This window comes from Palaemon carinicauda, chromosome 5 (genome assembly GCF_036898095.1).
Source record: "Palaemon carinicauda isolate YSFRI2023 chromosome 5, ASM3689809v2, whole genome shotgun sequence".
In the NCBI taxonomy this organism is placed as follows: domain Eukaryota; kingdom Metazoa; phylum Arthropoda; class Malacostraca; order Decapoda; family Palaemonidae; genus Palaemon; species Palaemon carinicauda.
Genome location: NC_090729.1, coordinates 168839606 through 168866406, shown reverse-complemented (window position 1 = coordinate 168866406; position 26801 = coordinate 168839606). Strand labels below are relative to the sequence as shown.

Sequence of the window (26801 nt, the reverse complement as noted above, 5' to 3'; positions counted from 1 at the left end):
GTTTGAAGTTCAACGCTGTCGCGAACAGATCCACGGTCGGGGAACCCCACAAAGTCAGGACTTTGTTGGCTACTAGATGATCCATAGACCACTCGGTACTCACTATCTGAGACGCTCTGCTCCTATTGTCGGCGAGCACATTCCTCTTGCCTGGAATGAAACATGCCAATAGTGGAATCGAGTGAACTTCAGTCCATCTCAATATCTCTACTACAAGATGGGATAGCTGCTACGAAAAGGTACCTCCTTGCTTGTTGATGTAAGCCACTACTGTGGTGTTGACGCTCATCACCACCACAGAGTGACCCGCCAGGTATTGTTGGAACTGCTGAAGGGCCAAGAAAACGCCGTTCATCTCTAAAAGATTTATATGGAGGCACTTTTCTGATTCTGACCACAGGCCTGAGGTCCTGTGGTGTAGAACGTGGGCTCCCCACCCTTTCTTTGAGGCGTCTGAAAACAGCATCAAATCTGGGGGGAGGACGAGAAGATCCACTCCTCTTAGTAGGTTCTCGTCTGTCACCCACCACTGGAGGTCCGTCTGTTCCGCAGGTCCCATAGGGATCATGACGTCCGGGGAATCGCAACCTTGATTCCACTGGGACTTGGGTCGCCACTGGAGGGATCTCATCCTGAGGTGACCATTGGGAACTAGACGAGCCAAAGATGAGAGGTGACCAAGGAGACTAACCACGATTGGGCTGGAAGCTCTTCTCGTCTGAAAAAAGGGCTTGCGACCTTCCTCAGCCTTGCTATCCTGTCGTCTGACGGGAAGGCTTTGTGGAGATTGGTGTCTATAATCATGCCTAGGTATACCCGTCTTTGAGTGGGAAGCAGAGAGGACTTCGAGATTTACCATGATCCCCAGATCCTGGCAAAGTCCCAGAAGTTTGTCTCAGTGTTGAAAAAGGGATGACTCCGAGTCTGCTAGGATCAGCCAGTCGTCCAGATAACAGAGGAGACGGATGCCGATCCTGTGTGCCCACGACGATATTAGGGTGAACACTCTGGTGAAAACCTGTGGTGCTGTGGAGAGACCGAAACACAGCACCTTGAACTGGTACTCCTTGTTGTCTAGGCTGAATCTTAAGTACTTCCTTGAAGACAGATGGATTGGGATCTGGAAGTACGCGTCCTTCAGATCCAGTGTACTGTACACATGAAATCTTGAGGTCTCACTGCAAGTCTGACCGTGTCTGCGGTCTCCATGCTGAATGGAGTTTGCTTGACAAACTTGTTCAGAGCCGAGAGGTCGATGACTGGTCTCCAGCCTCCAGACGTCTTCTTTACAAGAAAGAGTCGACTGAAGAAGCCTGGGGACCCGTCGAGGACCTCCTGGAGAGCGCCCTTCTTCAACATGGTCTGGACTTATGCCCGAAGGGCCTACCCCCTTGCTGATCCCATGGCAAGGGAGCTCAATGACACTGGATTCGTCGTCAGGGGAGGAAGAGATGTTGTGAACAGGACACGATATCCCCGACTGATAACGGAAATCGTCCAGGAATCGGCCCCGAGTTGCTGCCACCTGTTTGCGCAACTTTGAAGGCATCCTCCCACTGGTGGACATGCAGGGGGACTGCCAATCCTAGCGTTTGCGGCCTCGGCTGCTCCCTCTAGGATTCTTCCCTCCCCTGGAGGGCTTCTTGCCTTCTTGGTAGGACAGGGCTGCTGGGGTGCTGGAGGCTTATAGGGCTTGGATGTCAAAGCCCTATGTAAGAGGGAGTCTTGGTGGGACTTCCTCCACCTCTCAGCAGTATGCTCCACGTCCTTAGGCTCAAACAGGTTCGTTCCCATCACGGAAGAATGTCTGAGCCTGCTTATCTCGGTGCTAGGGACCTTCTGATGGAACCTCTCAGACACCGCATCCCGACGTTTCAGGATGGTGTTTGCCCACAAGTTCGAGACTTAGTGGGCCAGAAACTCGATCGTGCGAGTGCCTGAGAGTAGAAAGGTCTCCATAGCTTTCCTGGTACGTTCTTTGGATAAATCCTCCAAACGTATCAGGATACCTAAGGTCCCTAACCAGATATCCAGCCACGAAGTGGCCTACATGGCACACTTTGCAACTTCTCCTGATTAAGGATCTCCGTCGCCGAGAATGAGACCTGCCGGTTAGAGAGTCTCTCAAGAGGGACTCCCCTGGTAAGCTCTTCCAAAGAATGGTGAAGGGAAAGAGCTAAACAAGGCTCCTCTACGATCTCGAAGTACCTCCTCTGCTGTACACGAGGAGGTGGGAGGAGCTTGTTGCCGGCACTGGATCGGCTGGAGGAGGCTAGCTCAGAGAGCTGGACCGCGATCTTGTCCCTGGTACTCTTAACCCCCTGAGACCAGGGCAAAGCACCACTGGCCTTAGAGGATTTTTGAGTCCCAAATACTCGGTCCAAGACCGTGTCTTTGCCCTCTCGAGGAGGAATCTCTGGGTCAGCAAACCCATTGAAAGTCCTCATAAGGGTCAGAACCTCCCAAAATGCATGCTCTGACTCCTGCAGCTGTCCTCCGGATGGACTAGCAGCTAAGTCTCCTGTCCCCAAAGGCTCTTCTTGGGGAGACTCGCGGACGTTCTCCAAGTGACTGGTTGGCTCCGTTCTAAGTCTTGACGAGGACTTCGGTACTGTCTTGGAGTCCTTCAACTCCTTCCTGGGAGGGATGCAGGACTCCAACAACGACGGAGATAGGCTCTTTTCCGCCCCTACCCAAGAAGACTTTTCAGCGCGAGGTGGGGTTTCCCTCATTGGTGCGATGGGGGTACGTCTCACCTCACGTGACTCCCCTGAGGACGGGTAATCCTCGTCCGAAGGGGAGGGAGAAAAAGTCTGGGTGGGAGGGGGCCTGCCTCGAAGGCTTATAAGGAGACTGTTTAGTCCTCGGAGAAGTCACCGCGTCCAAAACTCCTCTTTTTCTCTTCAGGGGAGTAGACGCAGCCAAGGATTTGTGGCCCAATTCAGAGAAAACAGGCTTGAAAGCCTGCGTGACAGCTCTGATCAGTGCCCCAAACCAAGGCCGCTGGCTGACGGCTGTGCTGTCAGACACTCCCTCAGGAGGGACAGGGATCGACCGATCCCTGGGAGGAGTTTCCATAGGGGGGTTCGCCTGAAAAAAAAAAGAAGACAAAGAAGAAATGTCCCTGGACCTTTCTGGAACCTTCCCCCCAACAGGCAAGTACGCTTCTCTACAACCACAGGGCCCTTATTTATTAGAGAGCACGGAGGAACTATTACCCTTAAGGGAATCAGGCAACAAATTCTTTATTTATTAAGCAAGCTAATCCTGAATCATTCCCACATGTCCATGATATTCGAGCTGTGGCTACCTCAATTAATTTTTTCCACCATATGAAATTTGATGAGCTCTCAAAATATACCGGTTGGAAGTCCCCTAAAGTTTTCAAGCACCACTACCTAAAATCTTTAGAAGCTCTTAGATTTGCCACAGTAGCTGCGGGGAATGTAGTTCCTCCCGAGGGTACCGAGTCCTAATCACAAAGTCTTGCTCTGTCCTCTTTCCCTCCTGCTTGGCTTACCTGTTGTTCCTACCTGTTTTATTTACCATGATGTATTATTTATTATTCAATTGATCGATTTCACGAATTATTTTGATTTCACTTGTTTTTTAAATCCCCGAGCTGATCTTCCTTTGTTATGTTAATTGTTTATATCTATGATTATATGCTTTACTGCATTTTGCTTACCAAGCTGTATTAACATTATTCATACCTGTTGACTTTCCCTTCGAGTTTCATTTTGTTTATGTATCATGTCTAATTGTTTCTGTCTTTTACGTGTTGATCTGTTTACGGGTTTCATGTCCCTCTTTTTTGATATTAAAATTCATCAGCTATATTAATTTTGTGTTATTTTTGTGTTAGCCTTATTGGGTCCCCATTCTCTGGTACGATTTCACTGGGCGACACGGGTCGGAGCCCAGAAAAGGGATTTTGACGAAGGAAAAATCTATTTCTGGGCGAGAGACCCGTGTCGCCCAGTGAACCCGCCCGTCCCTCCCTAATTGGGCCCCAATCTGGGGTGAAAGTAGTAGTAGTGGTTCGATGAACATTCGTGAGTGTTGATCGTTTGTGAATGCTGATGAGAACCGGTGACCTGATGAAGAAGCTTACGTACCAGCATACGCGGGCCTTTTGCATGCTTGCCTGGCCCCTTGTCATGTCGAGAGCAGTAGCTCATATGGAGAAGTTCTAAAAAGATGTATTATTATTATTATTATTAACTAAGCTACAATGCTAGTTGGGAAAGCAAGATGCTATAAGCCCAAGGGGTCCAACAGGAAAAAATAGTCCATTGAGGAAAGGAAGGAAATAAATGATCTGAGAAATAATGAAAACTTAAAATAAAACATTTTAAAAACCGTAACATCAAAACAGATACTTCATATATAAACTATAAAAAGACTTATGTCAGCCTCTCCAACATAAAAACATATTGCTGCAAGTTTGAACTTTTGAAGTTGAATCGATTCAACTACCCAATTATGAAGATCATTCCACAACTTGGTCACAGCTGGAATAAAACTTCTAGAATACTGTTTAGTATAGAGCCTCGTGATGGAGAAGGTCTGACAATAAGAATTAACTGCATGCCTAGTATTACGAACAGGATGGAACTGTCCAGAAAGATCTGAATGTAAAGGATGATCAGAATTATGAAAAATCTTATGCAACATGCATAACGAACTAATTGAACGACAGTGCCAGAGATTAATATCTAGATCAGGAATAGGAAATTTAATAGACTGCAAGTTCCTGTCCAACAAATTAAGATGAGAATCAGCAGCTGAAGACCAGACAGATTTATTATTATTATTATTATTATTATTACTATCCAAGCTATAACCCTAGTTGGAAAAGCAAATAAGGAAATAAATAAATGAAGAGAACAAATTAACAATAAATCATTCTAAAATAAGAAACAACGTCAAAACAGACATGTCATATAATAAACTATCAACAACATCAAAAACAAATATGTCATAAATAAACTATAAACTATAAAAAGACTATGTCCGCCTGGTCAACAAAAAAGCATTTGCTCCAACTTTGAACTTTTGAAGTTCTACCGATTCAACCACCCGATTAGGAAGATCATTCCACAACTTGGTCACAGCTGGAATAAAACTTCTAGAGTACTGCGTAGCATTGAGCCTCGTGATGGAGAAGGCCTGACTATTAGAATTAACTGCCTGCCTGGTATTACGAACAGGATAGAATTGTCCAGGGAGATCTGAATGTAAAGGATGGTCAGAGTTGTGAAAAATCTTATGCAACATGCATAATGAACTAATTGAACGACGGTGCCAGAGATTAATATCTAGATCAGGAATAAGAAATTTAATAGACCGTAAGTTTCTGTCCAACAAATTAAGATGAGAATCAGCAGCTGAAGACCAGACAGGAGAACAATACTCAAAACAAGGTAGAATGAAAGAATTAAAACACTTCTTCAGAATAGATTGATCACCGAAAATCTTGAAAGACTTTCTCAATAAGCCTATTTTTTGTGAAATTGAAGAAGACACAGACCTTATATGTTTCTCAAAAGTAAATTTACTGTCGAGAATCACACCTAAAATTTTGAAAGAGTCATACATATTTAAAGAAACATTATCAATACTGAGATCCGGATGTTGAGGAATCCATTCCCACTGTACTGTACTGGTGTGAAAACGAGTTTGAAGTTGCGAGTGAGGTATTAAGCACCAAGGCTGACAAAAGTGCTGTACCCCGACAACCGCTGGCGAGTGCTGGGTTAGGTTCCAAGAAGAGTGAGTACTAAACTCTCTCACTGCATGACGTGGTAAGCGCTACTGAAGTAGCGTAACCTGAAGAAATCGTAGAAAGAAGTTCTATGTGCTTCGGCGGATGTGAGTGTAAGCATGGAATAGGTAGAGCTCGCCCTTGCTCTGGACAAAAGATCATAAATATCTCCTATAGATGAGCTGACTCACTAGGAGACTTGAAAAGCAATAGCACTGAGCACTGTTAAGTATGATGAGTAGAGAGGAAGGAGTCTCTTGCTGGGAAGAGCAATGCATTTGCTTGCAGTGAGGATTGTAGCCAATAGCGCTCTACGATCCTCTCAAGAGAAACTCCCATCCTATGAAGTCGGTAATGACCATCCCAAGCTCCTCAAGGTCTCCAAGACTCGTTGCTGGTTGTCTGTGATTCTACCCGCAAGCGGGAAGATTTCTTTTCGTCAAAGGAGGAAGGGAACTTTACCATGGAAGGAAAAGTTGTGTGCTGAGCAGCACTGTGACACTGTCTAGTGTCGCTATTCTAGGAATAATCGCAAGCAGGCAGTTTGGAAACTTGGATGTGCACTGGAGACTGGTCACAAGCAGGAACCTAGTCACGAACTGGTCTGCACTCTCATCATTCGTCCTGAAGTGTGGTAGAGAATAAAAGGGCGATCACAAAGAGGAATTGTCAGGCGCTGGAAAATTTTAGAACCTGGAAGTGCGCTGATGGGTGATCGCGAGCTAGTACCGAATGTTTCAGAGAGCGCATGTCATGGACGCGCAAAGGAGATGGCTCGCACGTTGCTCTAGAAGATCTTGGAGAAGGTGCAGAAAGGCCATCATGCGTGGAATGGTGATCACGTGCTGGGTGGGGATCACAAGTAGACTGCAGGTTGCGCTCAGGAGGGTGGTCGCGTGTGCGCTGTGGATCGCGCTAAGAGCAATGAATATTCTCACGATCACGAGTGGACTGTCTGGGAGCGTAGCGATGATCTGGTGAAGAATGATGCGCAGGAGCATTCTCACGAGCAGATGGAAGGTCCCAATTTTGCAGACGATGTACATCCGGGTTGTGTGAAGAGTAGAAGTGCGTTAGCGCGCGCTCACGAACAGAGGGTTGATCTCGTTCTGGTGGACAATGATGAATAGCTGGGTAACGTGCTACCTGGGTGTGCATTGGAATGCGCTGGCGAGCAGGAGATTGCTCACTCGCTGACATGAGGTGGCGAGTTGGGGTTGGTTCACGAGCTTGTGAGCTTCTGGATCCGGAATGAGAAAACTTCCTTGGATCGAGATGGTCGTCTTGGGCACTCCTGTCTGTACTGTAACGTAAGGGTGGAGAGCGCTGGGTGGTGAGGTGCGGATTGTGCTCTAGCGAAGATCTAGATTCCCCAGGGGGAACGGCGAGCACTCCTGGGGAGGAACAGGACAAGATGAGCCTGGAGCACATTAAATCTCAGAGGGGGCAAGCAACATCACCTTCATACTCCGACTAAACACACTTCCTCCGGGAGGACCAAACCCACGTACAGAAAAAGTGTCCACTATGAGAAGTAGGAAAAAGCTTTGGGCTCAGCCCTTCTTACGCCGGCTGAGCTGTTGTTAGCATGATGATCAGGAACTGCCACAGGCGCAGGCTACGAAGGCGGTGATGGGGCAGGAGCAGCAACTTCCACAGGAACAGGTTTTTGACTTTGCACTCCTAAGCTAGCTGCATTAGCCGAACAATAGAGTAAGACATTGTTAACGCTGAAGAAAACCACTCGGGAGAAAAACCTAACCCGCGAATGCGAAAGGTGTCCCCCGAGAGATGCAGGAACATGCTTCAGACTTTGCACTCCCACTTCCAGCTGTCATCGCAGAACTAGGGAGTGCGTCATTGTCAGCTTTGATGAAAACCACTCGCGAGAATACCTAATCCACAAACAGGAAAGGTGTCCACAAAGAGGAGCGGGAACAAGTTTCGGACTTTGCACTCCCTCCGCTGGCAGCCATTGTAGAACTAGGGAGTGCATAGTCGTCAATGTACAGAAGAAAGGCCTTAGTCACATTCTGGGTCTGCCGCAAGCAGCCTTCCCGCAGTCAAAATCGCAAGGAGCAAGCAAGATCTGCTTCAGCGATGAAGGAGTATCTACATAGTGAACGACTCCCATGCGGAGGAGGACCGAGCAGCTGCACTAGGGGAAGTGGGGGGGAGTGTACCCGACTAAGGGTTGTCCGGCGTCAGAGAGGAAGAGACAGTGAGAAAGGGTTCTCCGCCCTTGAGGAAAACCCCACACTACGCCATTTCCAAAACAGCAACACTCACACCTGCGAGAAATAAACAAAACCTAAAAGAATAAATTAGTCAAAAGCCAGTCAAAAAAGGTTGGGTGGTAGAGAGAAAAGAACGTCCACTCTCGACGGAGCCTAAAGTAAAAGTGGTGATAGAACATAGGTGTATATGTGAGTGGGGTAGCTGGTACTAACCCCCCTAACCCGCCTCAGTATAAGTCTTATGGTTAGTCTTCCAGCTTTACCAAAAGTTATATTCCTAACAAGAGCAAAAGGGTTTGTATTTAGTGTCGGAACAAATCTTATTATGTGGGGCCTATATCTAACATGTAGTCAAGTCAAATTTAATTCAAAGTGACTTTTTCCAGAGCCACTTAAATGTTTTCAAAACTAAAATATAAAATGTTGTCTTTTTTTAAAGTTAGGACATTTTATTTACTTTTTTGTGCCTATAGAAAATACAGTAATTCTATCCTTATTGTATGTATTCTTTAATCTCTGACTACGTAGGGAAGGACTCGGTGCTTTACTGAGTAACATGTAGGCTACTTGTGTACTAAAAAAGGTATTTTCTACAACCCCTTAAAGATTGAAGGTCTCCTTAAGTTTAAAGACATCCTGCAAGATTTTTTGTGATCTTAATCAGAATATGAGATTGGGGAATATATTGGGCAACAATACTTACTACAGTCATTTATACAGAAAAGGACTGTTCTCTGTATCGTGAATCACAAAATCCATGAATAACAAGGGCTGACTTATACACACGTGTGTGTGTGACTTTTACTTCCGATTTTCATATTAGAACTAGAGTTGTCTGAGAATCTTAGAAAAACAAAAAGTAGTGCAAGACACTACTAATCAAACTGAAAGACATGTGAATTACACTGTTAAAACTGCAGAAACAAGACCTGGTCACCATATGTTAATAATATTATCAAAGAGCAGTTACAAAAAGATGTGACGCTGCAATAGCAACGCTTATATTACCTGCAAGTGTTTAACAGTGATAGCTGTATGTCCCCGTTTGGTTTCGTCTGCAGAGCTCTTACCAGCAACTTTCATCACCTCTTCATCGGCCCACTTAGAAATAAGTCCCCCTTCCGTCATATATGATAATCTAATTGAAAGGGTTTGAAAAAAAAATAAATTTAGTTTAGAATAAATTGCACAAGAAACATTTTCATACAGAAATTTACATATGCTTAAAATTTTGGGTTAAGCTTCAAAACCAGACAAAAGAGCCTCTTAAATTTTCTAATGTAATTCCCTCAAAAATAATTGAAATAATTTCAAATGATATAAGTCAAGATTCAACAGTCACCCTTATTGCTTCGAGATTCCACAGTCACACTTATCTCTTCCACATTCCACAGACATCCTTATATCTTCCAGATTTCACAGTCCCCATTACCTCTTCCAGATTCCACAGTTACACTTATCTCTTGAACAATCTACATTCCACGATCCTCCTTATTTCTTCCACATTCAACAGTCATCCTTATCTCTTTGAGATTCCACTGTAACACTTATCTCTGAGATTTCACTGTCACCCCTCTTTGAGATTCCATAGTCCCCCTTGTCATTTGGAGATTTCAAAGTTACCCTTGTCTTTTAAAGATTTCACAGTCGCCCTTGTGTAAATAATTTCTAATCTGAAAAAACCAAATGACAAGCATTGCCCTGCAGAGTTCACAATAAAAGATACTGTAGGCTACATAAAAGGAATTCTAAAATGATAGGGCAACATACATCTGATCGAATTTTGACCTAAAAGGAGCTCCACTGAAGCAAACTATTCCATAACCCTGGGGATAGAACAACTGCTTGGCAAAGTGAAAATTGGCCAGGCCTCTTGTGGTAGCTCGGATTCTCGAGTTCAGCTGAGCATTGATGAATATCAGTTTGTCTGGTAGAATCTGAAAGTAACGGGACCATTATTGATGTGGCATTTTAAGATTCATCGCTACTTACAAACAAACTGCTAATAATCCTCTCTCATCATACTTTATAGCTTCCGTTTTGAATATCAATAAGAGTGTATATCGCAACTGCTAACATGTTTTTACAATAAAACTTCTAGGGTAAGTTCTGAAATTATCTTTATGATAGGAAGGAATTACAAGGAGAATGCTAGAGACAAGTTAGACTGATATTCAAATTTGCTTTTGTGAACTTCACTGGTGTATATGGGGATCTAACTGATAGTTCCAGTCCTCATCTGAAATTAACTTTTCTACTGCGTGATTGAATAATTTTCAATGAATTAATTAGTCAAAAGGCAGTAAGGTTTCGCAATATATCTCTCATGCTAGGTTTGAACTCCTATAAAAAAAAGACTGGTTCCTTCTATAAGGATTAGAACCTTGTATAGTCAAGAAAAATGAAAAAGCAAATAGCATAAGGGTCCAACGAATCACGAGGCAAGCGTCCCATTAGCGAATCAGCTCTTTACCTTATCAAAAGGTTCGTCTGGCCCAGAAAAGAAGCTCTTAGACCTGTCTTTGTGGTTGAAGAGATTCCATGTCTCCTTGTAGATACCCTGTTTAGCTTCCTGTGAAAAAAAATAAAACAGTATTGTAGGGGAACTGATCTTACAAAATCAAAAGTGCATGGACTTTCCACTTCCAGTGCACGAAATTGAATAGGTTTAAAGATTAGTTTCCAAGAAGGTATCAAGGTTGATGATAATACCTGGTTTCTTCTTCCAAATTCTCTTCCACCATGTATTCCCTCAAAGCCATCAGAACTCTCCAACTTTGGGCATTCATGTCCCCATCTAACAAAAACAGTTTCTGTGACACAAGACCCAATAGGGTCTAAAGTTTTATTAGAGGTACGTGGGGAAAAGAGGGCAGCTGACCTGAGGTGTGGTCAGGGATTGGGTCAGTCATATGAAGAGAATAAGAAGAAGTTTTGGAAAGAAGTGAAGAGAGTAAGGAAGGCTGGCGCAAGAATTGAAGAGACAGTGAAAGATGGAAATGGAAGGTTGTTAAAAGGAGAGGAGGCAAGGAAAAGGTGGGCGGAATATTTTGAAAGTTTGCTGAATGTTGAGGATAATAGGGAGGCAGATATAATTGCTGTTCCATGTGTTGAGGTGCCAGTGATGGGAGATGAGAATGAGAGAGAGATTACAATAGATGAAGCGAGGAGAGCACTAGATGAAACGAGAGTAGGAAAAGCATCTGGTATGGATGGTGTGAAAGCTGAGATGTTGAAGGAAGGGGGTGTGACTGTACTTGAATGGTTGGTGAAATTGTTTAACATGTGTTTTGTGTTGTCAATGGTACCAGTAGATTGGGTTTGTGCATGTATTGTACCACTATATAAGGGTAAGGGAGATGTGCATGAGTGTTGTAATTCAAGAGGTATTAGTTTGTTGAGTGTAGTTGGAAAAGTGTATGGTAGAGTATTGATTAATAGGATTAAGGATAAAACAGAGAATGCAGTCTTGGAAGTACAGGGTGGTTTTAGAAGAGGTAGGGGTTGTATGAATCAGATTTTTACAGTTAGGCAGATATGCGAGAAATATTTAGCAAAAGGTAAGGAGGTGTATGTTGCGTTTATGGATCTGGAGAAAGCATATGATAGAGTTGATAGGGAAGCAATGTGGAATGTGATGAGGTTATATGGAGTTGGTGGAAGGTTGTTGCAAGCAGTGAAAAGTTTCTACAAAGGTAGTAAAGCATGTGTTAGGATAGGAAATGAAGTGAGTGATTGGTTTCCGGTGAGAGTGGGGCTGAGACAGGGATGTGTGATGTCACCGTGGTTGTTTAACTTGTATGTTGATGGAGTGGTGAGAGAGGTGAATGCTCGAGTGCTTGGACGAGGATTAAAACTGGTAGGCGAGAATGACCATGAATGGGAGGTAAATCAGTTGTTGTTTGCGGATGATACTGTACTGGTAGCAGACACAGTAGAGAAGCTTGACCGACTAGTGACAGAATTTGGAAGGGTGTGTGAGAGAAGGAAGTTGAGAGTTAATGTGGTAAGAGTAAGGTTATGAGATGTACGAGAAGGGAAGGTGGTGCAAGGTTGAATGTCATGTTGAATGGAGAGTTACTTGAGGAGGTGGATCAGTTTAAGTACTTGGGGTCTATTGTTGCAGCAAATGGTGGAGTGGAAGCAGATGTACGTCAGAGAGTGAATGAAGGTTGCAAAGTGTTGGGGGCAGTTAAGGGAGTAGTAAAAAATAGAGGGTTGGGCATGAATGTAAAGAGAGTTCTATATGAGAAAGTGATTGTACCAACTGTGATGTATGGATCGGAGTTGTGGGGAATGAAAGTGATGGAGAGACAGAAATTGAATGTGTTTGAGATGAAGTGTCTAAGGAGTATGGCTGGTGTATCTCGAGTAGATAGGGTTAGGAACAAAGTGGTGAGGGAGAGAACGGGTGTAAGAAATGAGTTAGCGGCTAGAGTGGATATGAATGTGTTGAGGTGGTTTGGCCATGTTGAGAGAATGGAAAATGGTTGTCTGCTAAAGAAGGTGATGAATGCAATAGTTGATGGGAGAAGTACAAGAGGAAGGCCAGGGTTTGGGTGGATGGATGGTGTGAAGAAAGCTCTGGGTGATAGGAGGATAGATGTGAGAGAGGCAAGAGAGCGTGCTAGAAATAGGAATGAATGGCGAGCGATTGTGACGCAGTTCCAGTAGGCCCTGCTGCTTCCTCCGGTGCCTTAGATGACCGCGGAAGTAGCAGCAGTAGGGGAGTCAGCATTATGAAGCTTCATCTGTGGTGGAAATGTGGGAGGTTGGGCTGTGGCACTCTAGCAGTACCAGCTGAACTCGGTTGAGTCCCTGATTAGGCTGAAGGAACATAGAGAGTAGAGGTCCCCTTTTTGTTTTGTTTCATTGTTGGTGTCGGCTACTCCCCAAAATTGGGGGAAGTGCCTTGGTATATGGATGGATGGATGGATTCCATAAGGCTTGAAATACAATTAGTTATAAGGATGTTTTAGATATTGATACTGCTTTAGATCTCAACATTGAAATAATTACAGTAAGGCTAGATAGCAAGACCATAATTCCAGAAAATATCGTATCTGATAAGTTTGTACATTTTTCAACTGACATTATTAGCATATTAGATGGTAATCTTGATATGAAACAGACATTTCATGCCCTGCAGGTAGCTGTTTGGTAGTGGGGATCTTCCAAAAATGAAGCAATTGATACTCTGAAGCCATTCTACAAAGAAACTTTAATTTAAAACACAATCAATGCTATCATTGCCCCCAAGAAGTCAATTAAATCACCAAAAACACTAGTTTGAAATTAATGTTCAGCTGGATTGGTTTTAAATGATGCCCCATCAAGGCAATAAGATGATCATGCATTGCTCTTGAAAAGGGGAGTATAAAACACTAAACGTGGCCGAGACATGTACAATCAAAATCAATCAGAACAATAGTGATAGAAATGTAAAGGTAACAACGCTCGAGTACATTAGTGCTTAGTCCGGCTCATGAGTATCAAAATTGAGCACAGTGCAAATACATTTCAAGAGAAACTGGATAAAAATAAACTTACATTCCAGGTTAATGGAGTTGAAATGATCCCAGTATTACACTTTTAATTCACAGACTAAGGGATTTAAATACATCTATGAATTTTATGAAAGTTATAGACCAGCAATTTCAATCTTCAGGCCTTCTAGAGATGGGGACGGAGTGATGTGCTTGGTGAAAAGGCAGCTGGAAAGGTCTTGGTAGGGAAGAATTATGAGAAAGGTAGGAGAACCCATAAGATATTTCAAGCAATGTGGGAAATTCTAATGCCACATCTTCAGTTCTTCAAAAAGCATAACAATGACTTGAAGGAGAAAACTGAAAATGCAAGCAATAAAAAGGCAAATGATAAGTCTGGTATCACTCTTAATTAATACCCGAATTATTCCAAGATGCTACTAAGGCTTTTGAGTATATCAAGAGCTAGAATCCTGTTCAAGCTTTGTGGCTTACCTATTTACATATGGTCAACATTGTTTTTCTTTTTACCCGGGTAAATAGAGATGGTATCTGGGATCTACCCTTGAGCTCCTTCAAGATAATGCTACTATATTTTCATCCCTTTGGTCACATCAATTACGCAAAATACAGTGTTGGAAAGTGTGTTAGAATGTGAATTTTGTAGCAAAAATAAAGGAAAGCAAATTCAATCAGGTATCTCCGGGTCAGTCTTTAATGGTTGAAAGCCATATCTAGGTGGAATTCACATGAACAAACAGCAAAGAGATTACCGTCATTCCATGCTGTCAGTGGTTTGGACACAACACAATTCTTGTTTGGGCATATCAAGAGGACAACATTACCCATTTACCTGGCTCATCCTACACATTGCTAAGCCTTGGGAAAGATCGCATATTAAAAGAATCTGTGTACCAGGTTGAGAGATTTGTGTCTATTATACATGGTTCCTGAAGCTATTACATCAGAAAAATCAAGAGCCATTCTGTTTTCTAAAGGAGTAATACATGAAAGTCTTCCACCGAAAAAAGTAATTCCTTACAGCATCATATATGAGTACATCATCAGGATTCAATATGGCTTAAAGCAACAGAACCTCACCCAATAATACCAAATCCCAACGAATATGGCTAGAAGCTATTTTAGTGTCTCTTGAGAGAATTCCTGAGTCATGTTAATCTAATTATTGATGATGTACTGAAATGTGTGTTACACACAGTTTGGGCTGTCAAAAAGTAGAAATGTCTTGTACTGGCTTATGTAAATGCTCTGGACAGTGCTTCAATACTAATGATAATAGCGGAAAGGAAAATATGATAAGATATATCAAGGATAACAGGCCTGAATACTTTTCCAGTTTAATGGTGCATATACTTTACTATCACACAGCAATTGAATATTATTATAAACCTTTTTCATTTGTGTCAGTGATTTTGTACAGTTTTTCCCTTGCACTTCATAAGATTTTCAATACAGTATCTTAGATGCTTCTTTATATTCTCTGCCACTCTCATAGAAAATTGAAGTTTTCTATCCTATTTTCTAGGGATTCTTTTCCAGTTGTGTCTGTAATCACCCACACATGATTGAGTGTATTCATGCATATTCATTTATTGGTATTTGCTCTTATGTGGCTTGCTTCGTTCACAATGTAACATTATCACTTTGTTCTGTTTTGGCAAGCGGTACTTGTTGCACTACTGGCATAAGCCGTGCTGGTGAGTATTTTGGTGGACTTTAATTATCCAATCAATTACTTTGTTTAATTGGTCTGCTCCACCATGGCTTGTTTTGCATGCAATTTAATATTATTCTATCTTCTTGCTCTCTGTTTTGGTCAGTGTTACACGTTGTGCTATGCATGTTAGCCGTGTGAGAAAGTATTTTGACAGACTTTAATTATTTAATCAATCAATTATTCCAGTTAATGTTTGTCAGAAATTTAACATTATCTCCTTGCATCTCTGATTTGGCAAGCCGTACATGTTGTGCAACACGTGTCAGCCCATGAGAAAGTATTTTTCAATTATCTAATTAATCACTTAGTTAATTATTATACTGTAGTTATAGATTAACACAATATTTCTGTATTTACATTCTGGTTGCAACTCCATTCCAAGATTCAACTTGATCACTTTCTTTTTTTTTTTTTTTTGTGATGGATGGGATGACCCCGGACTTGGCGAAGAAAAATAAATAGGAGGTTAGGATAGGTAAAGGAGAGGTGGAATTACTGTGGCGGCAATGCACTGCTGTATAGTAGGGTTGGACAGGTTTTGAGCTAGTAAACATGATTGATTAATTGAATAAATACTTCCCATCAAATCTACACTCTGTAACCTTTAGATATTGATGCCAAACACAGTACTGTATATTGAGAAATAGTTTGAATGCTATTGTGTAAAAAAATTGAACTAAGGAATACTGCACCATGCTTGATGATCCCATCACTCAGATACAATTTTGTTACTGACTAATGACTGGATAAAAAAAAAAAAACTCCAACAACTGCTCAGGTTAGGCTGGAACCCATTAGGTCATCATTTCAAATATCCCCACGTGTGATGATTAGTTCAGCAGTCTGCCGCTAAAGTTATCAAAATGTCATCTACTGTGATTCTAAGAGCTACAAGAGTAAGAAAATTGTGTCAAGGGAAAGAGCTCGGCTGACTTATAGAATTTTATGATAATTTTGCCCATTTAAAAAAAAAAAAAATCTTAATTTTTCAGGTAAATACATCATCGTAGGTTTCAGAACACATTGAAAAGTCTCTTTATTCTATACCCAATTGTGATATGTGATAAGGGAGTTATGTTGGTCTATCCTACTACAAAAACCCTGCCAAGTTTATAGTTTATAAGATTGGCTATCACAATGCATATTATAGAGATTTTTATCTATAGTAGGTAATAGTTTTGTGTATATTTTCCCATTGTATTTCATGTAAAATATTCTTTAATACCAAGACCGAATGGAAAGAAAAAGTTTAAAATTTAGATTCATCTGCAAGAGGTTCATAAAAACTAGATTTAAGTCCAAAACAGAAGGATGACCTGGAGGGCGCGAGTAGTAGGTGTCGGTGGGGTAGTCCAACTGTGTTCTCTAGGGCCTGTCACGGCCCTCCCCTTTGATGAAGGGATTATCTAAATGGAAGACAGCCTGTGAATAGTGGTTTTAACACGCCCTTGTTGTATACACGACAAAACAAGGTGATCGCCCGAGGGTAGTAACCTCTACATTCCATGCTTTTATCTTTCTCTAGTATATTTGGAAGATTTATATTAGAAAAGTGTAAAGAAGGACCCTTTTCACCGGGCGTCACAGGTCTCTCCCCAGAAATAGATTTTTCCTTCGTCAAAATCCCTTTTCTGATCCTGTTTAACAGTCCATCTACTTTATAATCAAAATTTTAATTTTGATCATCATAAGAAATTTTTGTTTCCACATTACAGTAAATTTAAAAAAACATATCCATTAATAATTTTGGCATAGGATACATGAGTTGGTAAAATTTGATTTAGCTATTGCAGGTTACAATACTAGCATAAATGGATTCTTAAGCAAATTTACTGCCTTCACCCTTGCCCCATAAATATTATGCTTTGCTATCAAATTGTAATTCAATAAAATTATCATAAAGGATATCTAACTTTTTTTTTAATGGCCGTGTGTGTGTGTGTTATTTTCCTATCATATTCCAACAAAATGTTCATTAATAGACTGGGCACACTACGCAAAGTACTGAAACTTTGGATATACAGTAGCTGAAATAGGTTAATAAAAAAAATAGAAAAGGTCATCCACCAGATATAGATTCAGCACCCTCAAATTAGGTAGAATCAATTGGACAACAGATCCTATTGGGAAATGCAGACAACAATCAACCTTTTCCCTTACTGGCTCCATACGCGCCTTTTGTAACAGTATTCGTCAAACATGTAAATGAAAAAGGTTTCTGGATACCCATACTATACTCAACGCAGTGAGAAAGAGCAACTGGTTTGAAACAGACTGAGTTCTCCTACTTAAGCCACATCTCCACAAATCAATGGCATGCCTTCTTTCTCCAACCCCACATCACCTCCTTACCCTCAGTATCTGTTTTTCTTTCTCTATCTTTCTCTCTTTGTTTATATATAAATTGGTGCATTTCCAAAATTGTATCTGAAAATATTCCAATTACCACCGAGGTAAAATTCGAGGCATGTATTCTGTAAAATAGCACATGAGCAGGGCCTTTCCCCACACTTATGGCAGATAACTGCTGTTACACACACTCGCGATTGACCATTCCCCTGCTTCAAGCCTACCATATGACCTTCTTCATCTATCTATATACCAATAGACTTTCCCCAATTTTGGGGTGTAGACGACATCAAACATATGAAAAAAAGGGGACCTTTCCTCTCTACGCTCCTCCCAGCCTGAAGAGAGACTAAACCGAGTTTGGCTGGTACTGCTAGGGTGCCACAGCCCACTTTCCCCCATTATCCACCACAGATGAAGCTTCATAACAAATCCCCTGCTGCTTCTCCCTCCGTGGTCATCCAAGGCAACCGCAGGAAGCAGCAGGGCCTACTGGAACTGCATCACAATCGCTTGCCATTCATTGCTATTTCTAGTAAGCTCTCTTGCCTCTCTCACATCTATCCTCCTATCACCCAGAGCTTTCTTCACTCCATCCATCCACCCAAACCCTGGCCTTCCTCTTGTACTTCTCCCATCAACTCTTGCATTCATTACCTTCTTTAGCAGACAGCATTTTCCGTTCTCTCAACATGGCCAAACCACCTCAACACATTCATATCCACTCTAGCTGCTAAATAATTTCTTACACTCTTTCTCACTCTCACTACTCCGTTCCTAACCCTATCTACTCGAGATACACCAGCCATACTCCTCAGACACTTCATCGCAAACACATTCAATTTCTGTCTCTCCGTCACTTTCATTCCCCACAACTCCGATCCATACATCAGTTGGTACAATCACTTTCTCTTACAGAACTCTCTTTACATTCATGCCTAACCCTCTATTCTTTACCGCTCCCTTCACTGCCCGCAACACTTTGCATCCTTCATTCACTCTCTGACGTACATCTGCTTCCACTCCACCGAGTTCAAATGACAAATTCGTAGATAATTTGTATTTTTCCTAACTGTACAAACCTTAGCTATTTAATAGGGGTACTGTATTACTTTTGGCGTAGCTGAAATGACAAGCCATGAAAATTTAGCGATAGTTAACTACCCTTACCGCTAGTTAGCAGGGGTAGGGGAGGGTAGCTTGCTACTGGCCCCCTCACACACCTGTGATTGAGCTCACTTTGCTTGGAGGAAGGACTTCAAGAGGGATAGGGCTGGCGGGTAAGTTTGTTTAAATAGCTAAGGATTGTATAGTTAGGAAAAATACAAATTATCTACAAATTTGTCATTTGTTCCGTAACTGGAATACAAATCCCGCTATTTAATAGGGGTGACTCACCCATTAGGTAGGGTGGACGTCCCAGCCAATCTGGCTTTTGGCTTCAGCCGGGGGCTCTTTATCTGGGTATGCCAATACTCAAAATAAGGAGTCCCTTGCTGTGCAAGGTCCATGGCCTACACAAGCCGTGTGTTGAGGTATATAGAAGTGTGACTGTCCAGGTAAAGTTATTCCGAGTTCTTTAGAAGGAAAAACTGTGTGACTAGGACTTTCCCAATACCACCTCGCTAGGGTATGGGGACGCAACAGTATTAGTCTTAATAATAGGTACACAAGGAGCATGGTTTACCTGCAGTGGTTTGTGGTCAGCTGTGCAGAGAGCCCAGGATGCTGCTTTCCCCAAGAGAGGGGAGGATGAAGAAAAGAATAAGGGCCAGTCAAACCTATTCATTCTCGCAGACTAAAACCGGGTGATAATCCTCTCAACCTTCTGCTACTTGTCCAATAAGGAGCTTGAGGTTTTAAACCAGCTGTTGTTCAGCCACCATAGGACCAATAGGGAACGTATCCAGTCTCTTGTGGGTCACGTCTTGCAGGTAGTGGGATGTGAAAGTGGTCTGACGATTCCGCACCCCAGCCTGCAAAACCTGCGTCACTGAGAAGTTTCTCTTGAATGCCAAAGACGTAGCTACAGTGATGACATCATAAGCTCTGGGGCGACTTGAAGGAGGAGGGTCTGGATTCAATGCATGGTCTATGACCTCGCGAATCTATGCTGAGATGGTGTTCTTGCTGACCCTCCTCTTGGTCCTTCTAGTGTGCGGGCACACGGGGACAGGCTGAGGCTGCTTTTTTAAGATACAGCCCTAAACTCCTCACTGGGCATAGTAAGAGATGGTTTGGGTCATCTGTTACAGAACGGAGACGAGAAATCCGGGAAGGAGTCAAATTGTGGATCCGCTACACCCGGGTTTTGAGTCCTAGCAATAAGCTCAGGGACGAAGCTGAACGTTACCTCTCCCCATCCCCTTGAATGGGCGATGTCGTATGAGAGACCATGAAGTTCACAGGCTCATTTGGCCGAAGCCAAAGCTAGCATGAACACCGTCTTCCAAGTCAGGTGGCGATCAGTTGCCTGGCGTAATGGTTCATAGGGAGGTCTCTTAAGAGACCTGAGAACTCAAACCCTGTTCCATGGGGAGGTCTCGCTTCTGACTAAGGACAGTAAGTTCATAACTCCGTATGAGTAAAGAAAGTTCTAGCGATGAAGAAATGTCCATTCCTTTCAGTCTAAAGGCGAGCCTCAAGGCTGAGCAATAACCTTTTACTGCCGAGACTGACAGGCGCATTTCTTCACGTAAATACACGAGGAACTACGCTACTGCTGGAATAGTGGCATCGAGAAGAGAGATACCCCTTTCACGACACCAACCACAGAAGACTTTCCACTTTGCCTGGTAGACAGCTGCTGATGACTTACGCAGGTATCTAGACATCCTAGTAGCAACTTGTTGCAAAAATCCTCTCTAAGAGAGGAGTTGCTGGATAGTCTCCAGGCGTGAAGTCATAGCGAAGCTACGGCTTTGTGGAATATGTTGGCATGTGGTTGTTTGAGTAGATTTGTGTCGTGAAGGGAGTTCTCTTGGAGGCTCTGTTAGGAGCTGCAGAAGGTCCGGAAACCATTCTACGTGATGCCATAGCGGAGCTATGAGGGTCATTGAAAGATTGACCGATGTTCTGGCCTTGTTGAGTACCCTCCTCATCAGACAGAACGGAGGAAAGGCGTAAACGTCAATATTGTCTTACCGTTGTTGGAATGTATCTTGCCAGAGAGCCTTGGGGTCTCGAACTGGGGAACATCACAGCGGGAGCATGAAGTTCAGGGCCGTTGCGAAGAGGTCCACAGTCGGAGAACCCCACAAAGTCAGGACTTTGTTGGCTACTAGATGACCCAAAGACCACTTGGTACTCACTATCTGAGATGCTCTCCTAAGGTTGTCAGCGAGCATATTCCTTTTTCCCGGAATGAAGCGTGCCGATAGTGGTATCGAGTGGATTTCGGCCCATCTCAGTATCTCTACTGCTAGATGGGATAGATGCTGCAAAAAAGTACCTCCTTTCTTGTTGATGTAAGCCACTACTGTGGTGTTGTCGCTCATCACCACCACTGAGTGGCCCGCCAGGAACTGTTGGAACTGTTGAACGGCCAGAAAGATGGCCTTCATCTCTAGGAGATTTATGTGGAGGTACTCTTTTGACTCTGACCAGAGGCCTGAGGTCGTGTGGTGCAGCACGTGGGCCCCCCACTCTGTTTTTGAAGCGTATGAGAACAGTATTAAATCTTAGGGGAGGACGAGGAGATCCACTCCCTTTCGTAGGTTCTCGTCTGCCACCCACCACTGGAGGTCCGTCAGTTCCGCTGATCCCATGGGGATCCAGATGTCCGGGGAATCGCGAGTCTGATTCCACCGGGACTTGAGTTGCCACTGGAGGGATCTCATCCTGAGGCGACTATTGAGAACTAGACAGGCCAGCGATGAAAGGTGACCGAGGAGACGTAACCACGTTTGGGCTGGAAGTTCTTCTCATCTGAGAAAAGGTCTTGCAACCTTTCTCAGCCTTGTTATTCTGTCGTCTGATGGGAAGGCTTTGTGGAGATTGGTGTCTATAATCATGCCTATGTATACCGGTCGCTGTGTAGGAAGCAGGGATGACTTCTCGAGATTTACCATGATCCCCAGATCTTGGCAGTCTCAGAAGTTTGTCTCGGTGTTGAAGAAGGGTGAACTGGGATCTGGAAGTACGCGTCCTTTAGGTCCAGTGCACACATGAAGCCCGGAGGTCTTACCACTAGTCTGACCGTGTCTGTCGTCTCCATGCTGAACGGAGTTTGTTTGACAAACTTGTTCAAGGCTGAGAGGTCGACGACTGGTCTCCAGCCTCCAGACGCCTTTCTTACAAGAAAGAGTTGACTGAAGAAGCCTGGGGATCCATGGAGGACCTCTTGGAGAGCACCCTTCTTCAACAAGGTCTGGACTTCTGCCCGAAGGGCCTGCCTCCTTGCCGATCCCATGGCAAGGGAGTCTATTGACACTGGATTCCTATCCAGGGGAGGGAGAGATGTTATGAACGGGATGTGATATCCTAGACGAATCACAGAGATTATCCAGGAATCGGCCCCGAGTTGCTTCCACCTGTATGAGCAACTTTGAGGCATCCCCCCACTGGTAGAAATGCAAGGGGAGTGCCTATCCTACCGTTTGCGGCCTCGGCCGCTACCTCTAGGATTCTTTCCTCCCCTGGAGGACTTTTTGTCTTTCCTTTCCTTGACAGGAAAGGGCTTATTAGACAATGTTGTCTTCGCTGCTGGTTTCGTCGTCACGGTCTTGGTTGGACGGAACTGCTGAGGTGCTGGAGATTTATAGAGCTTGGATGTCAAAGCCCTATGGAGGAGGGAGTCTCAATGAGAATGCCTCCACCTCTCAGCAACAAGTTCCACGTCCTTAGGCTCAATCAGGTGGGCCCCCTCTAGGGAAGAATGTCTGAGCCTATTTATCTCGACGCTGGGGACCTGTCCGTGGAACCTCTCAGATACATCATCTCAACGTTTCAAGATAGTGTTTGCCCACAAGCTCGAAACTTGGTGGGCAAGAAACTCGATCGTGCGAGTGCCTGAGAGGAGAAAGGTCTCCACTGCCTTCCTGGTACGCTCCTTGGAGAAATCCTCAGATCGTACGAGGATACCCAAGGTCCCTAACCAGATGTCCAGCTCCAAAGTAGCTTGCATCGCATACTTAGTGACCTTTTCCTGGTTAAGGGCTTCGGCCGCCGAGAACGACACCTGCTGGCTGGAGAGTCTCTCAAGAGGAACTGCCCTGGTTAGCTCTTCCAGAGAGTGGTGAAGTGGAAGACCTGGACTGGGCTCCTCCAGGATCTCAAAGTACCTCCTCTGCTGTACACGAGGAGGTAGGAGGAACTTGTTCGTAGAGCCGGCACGGTTGGAGGAGGCAAACTCGGAGAGCTGTTGGGCGATCTTGTCCCTGTTACTCTTCAACCCCTGAGACCAGGGCAGGGCTGCACTGGTCTTTGAAGGTTTCTGAGTGCCGAAGACGCGGTCTAAGACCATGTCCTTGCCCTCTCGAGGGAGTATCTCTAAGTTTAAAAACCCGTTGAGAACCCTCATTAGAGTCAGAACCTGTCAGAATGCATGTTCTGACTCTTGTTGCTCTCCTCCTGATGTTGGACTCGCAGCGAAGTCCCCTTCTGTCCCCAAGAACTCTTCTTGGGGGAAGTCGCGGACATTCCTCGAGTGGCTGGCTGTCTCCGTTCTAGTAGTCCTAGTGGAGGACTTTGGCAGAGTCTTAGAGTCTTTGAACTCCTTCCGAGGAAGGTGGTAAGACTCTAACATCAAAGGCCTGAGTGTTGTGTCCCTCCTGATCTCTGACTGAGGGGAACTCTCCGCATGAAGGGAGGTTTCCTCCAACGGTGGGATGGAGGAGTGCCTCTCCTCACGCGATTCCCTTGGTGAAGGATGGTCTTCATCAGACAGGAAGGGAGAGTATCCCTAGGGAGATACTGTAGGGATTAGCCTTGATGGTCTACACGGAGTCAGCTTCCCCCTTAGGGAAGTGACCGTGTTCGAAACTCCTCTTTTCTTCTTCAAAGGGGTAGAGGAAGCCATGGTTCCGTGTCGTGAGTCCAGAGCTATAGGCTGCTCTGACGAGTGGCCGGACAGGACAGGCTTAAATGCCTGTGTTACAGCTCTGACTGGGGCACTGAACCAAGGCTGCTGACTGACTGATGCACTGTCAGACAGATCTCCTGAAGGGAAAGGGACCGAAGGTTCCCTAGGAGGAGTCACTGTAATCGGTGGGTCCGCCTTAGAAAGCAGTTTAGGGATCCTGAACCCCTCTGCTGGTGCCTGTTTCCCTTCTCTCGCAAGGCGTGCTGGAATGCGTTTGCGGGGAGGGGAATGAGGCGATTATGACCTTGCCGGGTGTAGTTCCTGTGCCCTTGCCTGTTGGTGCGCGTGAGAATATTGGCGCACAGGCGCATAGGAGAGTATTGGCGCGCATGCGCAGGTGAAAATTGGCGTGCAGGCGAGTGGGGGCACGTGCGCATGTCTGCTGCGTGCGCGCAGGAGAGCACGGATGTCTAGGAGAGCGCTGGCGCGCAGGCGAGCACTGGATTGTGCATGTTGTTTTACCTGCAGTTTGATGGCGTGTGCGCGCAAGAGATTGATGGCGCGTCGGTGAGTGTTGGCGCGCAGGAACTTGACGCACAGGTGAGTACTGGCGCGCGGGAGTGCACTGGTGCACAGGATACAAATTGGCACGCAGGCTGGCGCGCAGGCTGGAGCGCAGGAGAATGCTGGTGAGCAGGTGAGTGTTGGCGCGCAGGAGAGCGCTGGCGTGTTGGAGATCGTGGGCGCATAGGCAATCGTGGGCACGTAAGCGCAGGGTGCGCAGAAGATTGCTGACATGCAGGAGAGCTCTGACGCGCAGGAGATCGTGGGTGCGTGGGAGACCCTAGGCGCTTGAGCACAGGGTTCTCAGGCGAACGTGGCACGTGGGCACAGAGCGTGCAGGAGAGTATTGACTCGCAGGCGCATGATGTTGCTGCCGTCTATGAGGGCGAGCAGGTGAAGGGGCGTGCCGAAGCGCTGTAGAGTGCTAACGCGCTGTAGAGTGCTAACGCGCTGTAGAGTGCTAACGCGCTGTCTGACGATCTGCTGGTGAACACTGATGTCCTGTAGGTTGGCAAGCTGCAGGGCGATGGCGCGCAGCTGCGCACTTTGGTAGAGCCTCAAGAGGCTTTACCAGTGACAGGAACGGTGATGGCAGGTTGGCAGGTCTGAAGGGTGGATGGTAAGGAACTGAGATGTACCCTTTGTAAAGGCGAGCATCCAACGATGGGGATCGCAAACGATTCGCAGAGAGGTCCAGGACCGAAGTCACAGGACTAGTAGCAGGAGCAGTGACAGTCGATGGTCAAGGGTCCGATGACTGCAGCGGAGGCTCCTCTGCAGGGGACGGCTGCGACGACGAAGCAGACAAACCAAAGAGGCGCCTCTTCACCGATGGTGAAGGGAGACCTCTAAGGCGAAGTGGAGGGCGAGCTTTCCGACGAAGGCACCCTCTGGGGGTCGTTGGATCAGTTAGCTGACCATGCGCCGCAGCAGTCCTCTGAAGAGGAGTCTCTATGAGTGAACTCCCCCAAGAGGGCGAAACACTCACGACAGACGGACTTAGTTTCCCCCTCGAAGGATGTTCAAAAACGGGGGAAACTAAGTCAGCAGCAACCGCTGGAGAGTCTGGAGGGGCAGAGGAGTTGGATGTAATTAAGTGTGACACCTCTGACACTACAACGTCGACGAGGGTCAGAGGATCTACTTCTGACAGCAACGATGAATGCTGAACAGAAGCACCCATTCGGATGAACTGCAGCAAAGCTTCCTTGGAGGGCGGACCCGTGAACCCCAAGGAAGACCAAATCTGCAACAAAGAGGTTAGTGACAAGGCCTCATCGGGGGGGAGAGGTAGGGCTGCTTCGCTAGGGGAAGCAACACCATCTCTAGGGGACCGGGGTCAGGGGGTTGGCCGACATTAACATGGTCTACGCTACTACTCGACGGTCTCTCGTAAGAGGACAAACGAGTAGGAGCTTCGGAGGAGGGTCGGGAGACAGAAGAAGAGGCCTTGGGTTTTCCTCCTTTCGAAGGAATCTTCGAAGAAGAAATATCTCGCTTGGACTTCTTCCGCCATCGCCTAAACCTCTACCACTGGGAGGAAGACCACTCCCAACACTCAGTACACTTATTTACACTATCACACCGTTGACCTCTGCATATAAGACAAAGGGTGTGAGGATCTGTCTCCACCACCGACATAAATGTACCACAAGGGCGGCCGGAGAGTCCAGGGCAGGAGCGTATAGTCGCAGAAGTCAACTTCACAAACACAACTAAGAGAAAAGAAAAAGCAAAAGTCATTAATGGCTGCCAATATACAGCGAGGATGAAGAGCGGCAACGTCCGTTCACCATCCGAGCTGAAAGCAAAGTGAGCTCAATCACAGGTGTGTGAGGGGCGGGCGGTAGCAAGCTACCCTCCCCTACCCTTGCTAACTAGCGATATGGGTAGTTAACCCTCGGTAAATTCTAATGGCTCGACATTTCAGATACGCCGAAAGTAATACCCCTATCAAAAAGCGTGGTTTGTATTCCAGTTACAGAACAAACAGTTCTCTACAATGTTAACAGGTACTTTCTGGATAAAAAGAAAGATATAGTGTTTGTCGTACCTTGAAAAGATACTCGAAGCTGGTTTCTCCAACAATGCCTAGAGTGAAGCCGTTGCTAATAGCTTGTGGTAAATCAGTTAGGTCGTCGATAGGTTTCTCGAAAGCCGGTGTCACCAGTACAGCCGTTAATGTACCGGAATAGATTACTGTAATTGAGGGCCAAGCATATTAAAATATCAGTTATAATTCATTAGTTAGCAGAATAAAGTTCTCTCTCTCTCTCTCTCTCTCTCTCTCTCTCTCTCTCTCTCTCTCTCTCTCTCTCTCTCTCTCTCTCTCTCTCTCTCACAATAGCATTTTTTTTATTGAGAAAAGTGAACTTTGCTACCTTAAATATTCTAGCATTGATGAAATATGGATGGAAATTATCCTTTTCTATGGAAATTATTAGTTTTTTAATTCAATAACTTCTAACTTTCTATTTTCTATTTCTGTCATATTAACTCATTGGATTTGTGGCCTTTATATTTCATATACACTTATAACTTGGTTCTAGTGTCTTTAACAAAAATATAATTACCATGCAAAGATTTTAACCTTTAGCTCAAGTTCCTTTAAGTTAATTAATTTGGTGCTGTTAGGGTT

The 26801-nt window shown here is 44.7% G+C and overlaps 2 protein-coding genes across 5 annotated transcripts in view; one reads left to right on the top strand and one right to left on the bottom strand.

Moving 5' to 3' along the window:
• The window catches only part of LOC137641601 (cytosolic carboxypeptidase 2-like), a 306984-nt gene that overhangs the window by 120747 nt on the left and 159436 nt on the right, over positions 1-26801 (top strand). The window lies entirely within an intron of this gene.
• Positions 10466-26801, bottom strand: part of LOC137641261 (glutamate receptor ionotropic, delta-2-like) — a 60674-nt gene continuing 44338 nt past the window's right edge. Inside the window, exons 13-14 of the mRNA XM_068373691.1 lie at positions 26217-26362; positions 10466-10576 (exon numbers count right to left, since the gene is read on the bottom strand). Of these exons, the coding sequence (XP_068229792.1) occupies positions 10466-10576; positions 26217-26362 (257 nt within the window). The remainder of the gene's footprint in view (positions 10577-26216; positions 26363-26801) is intronic.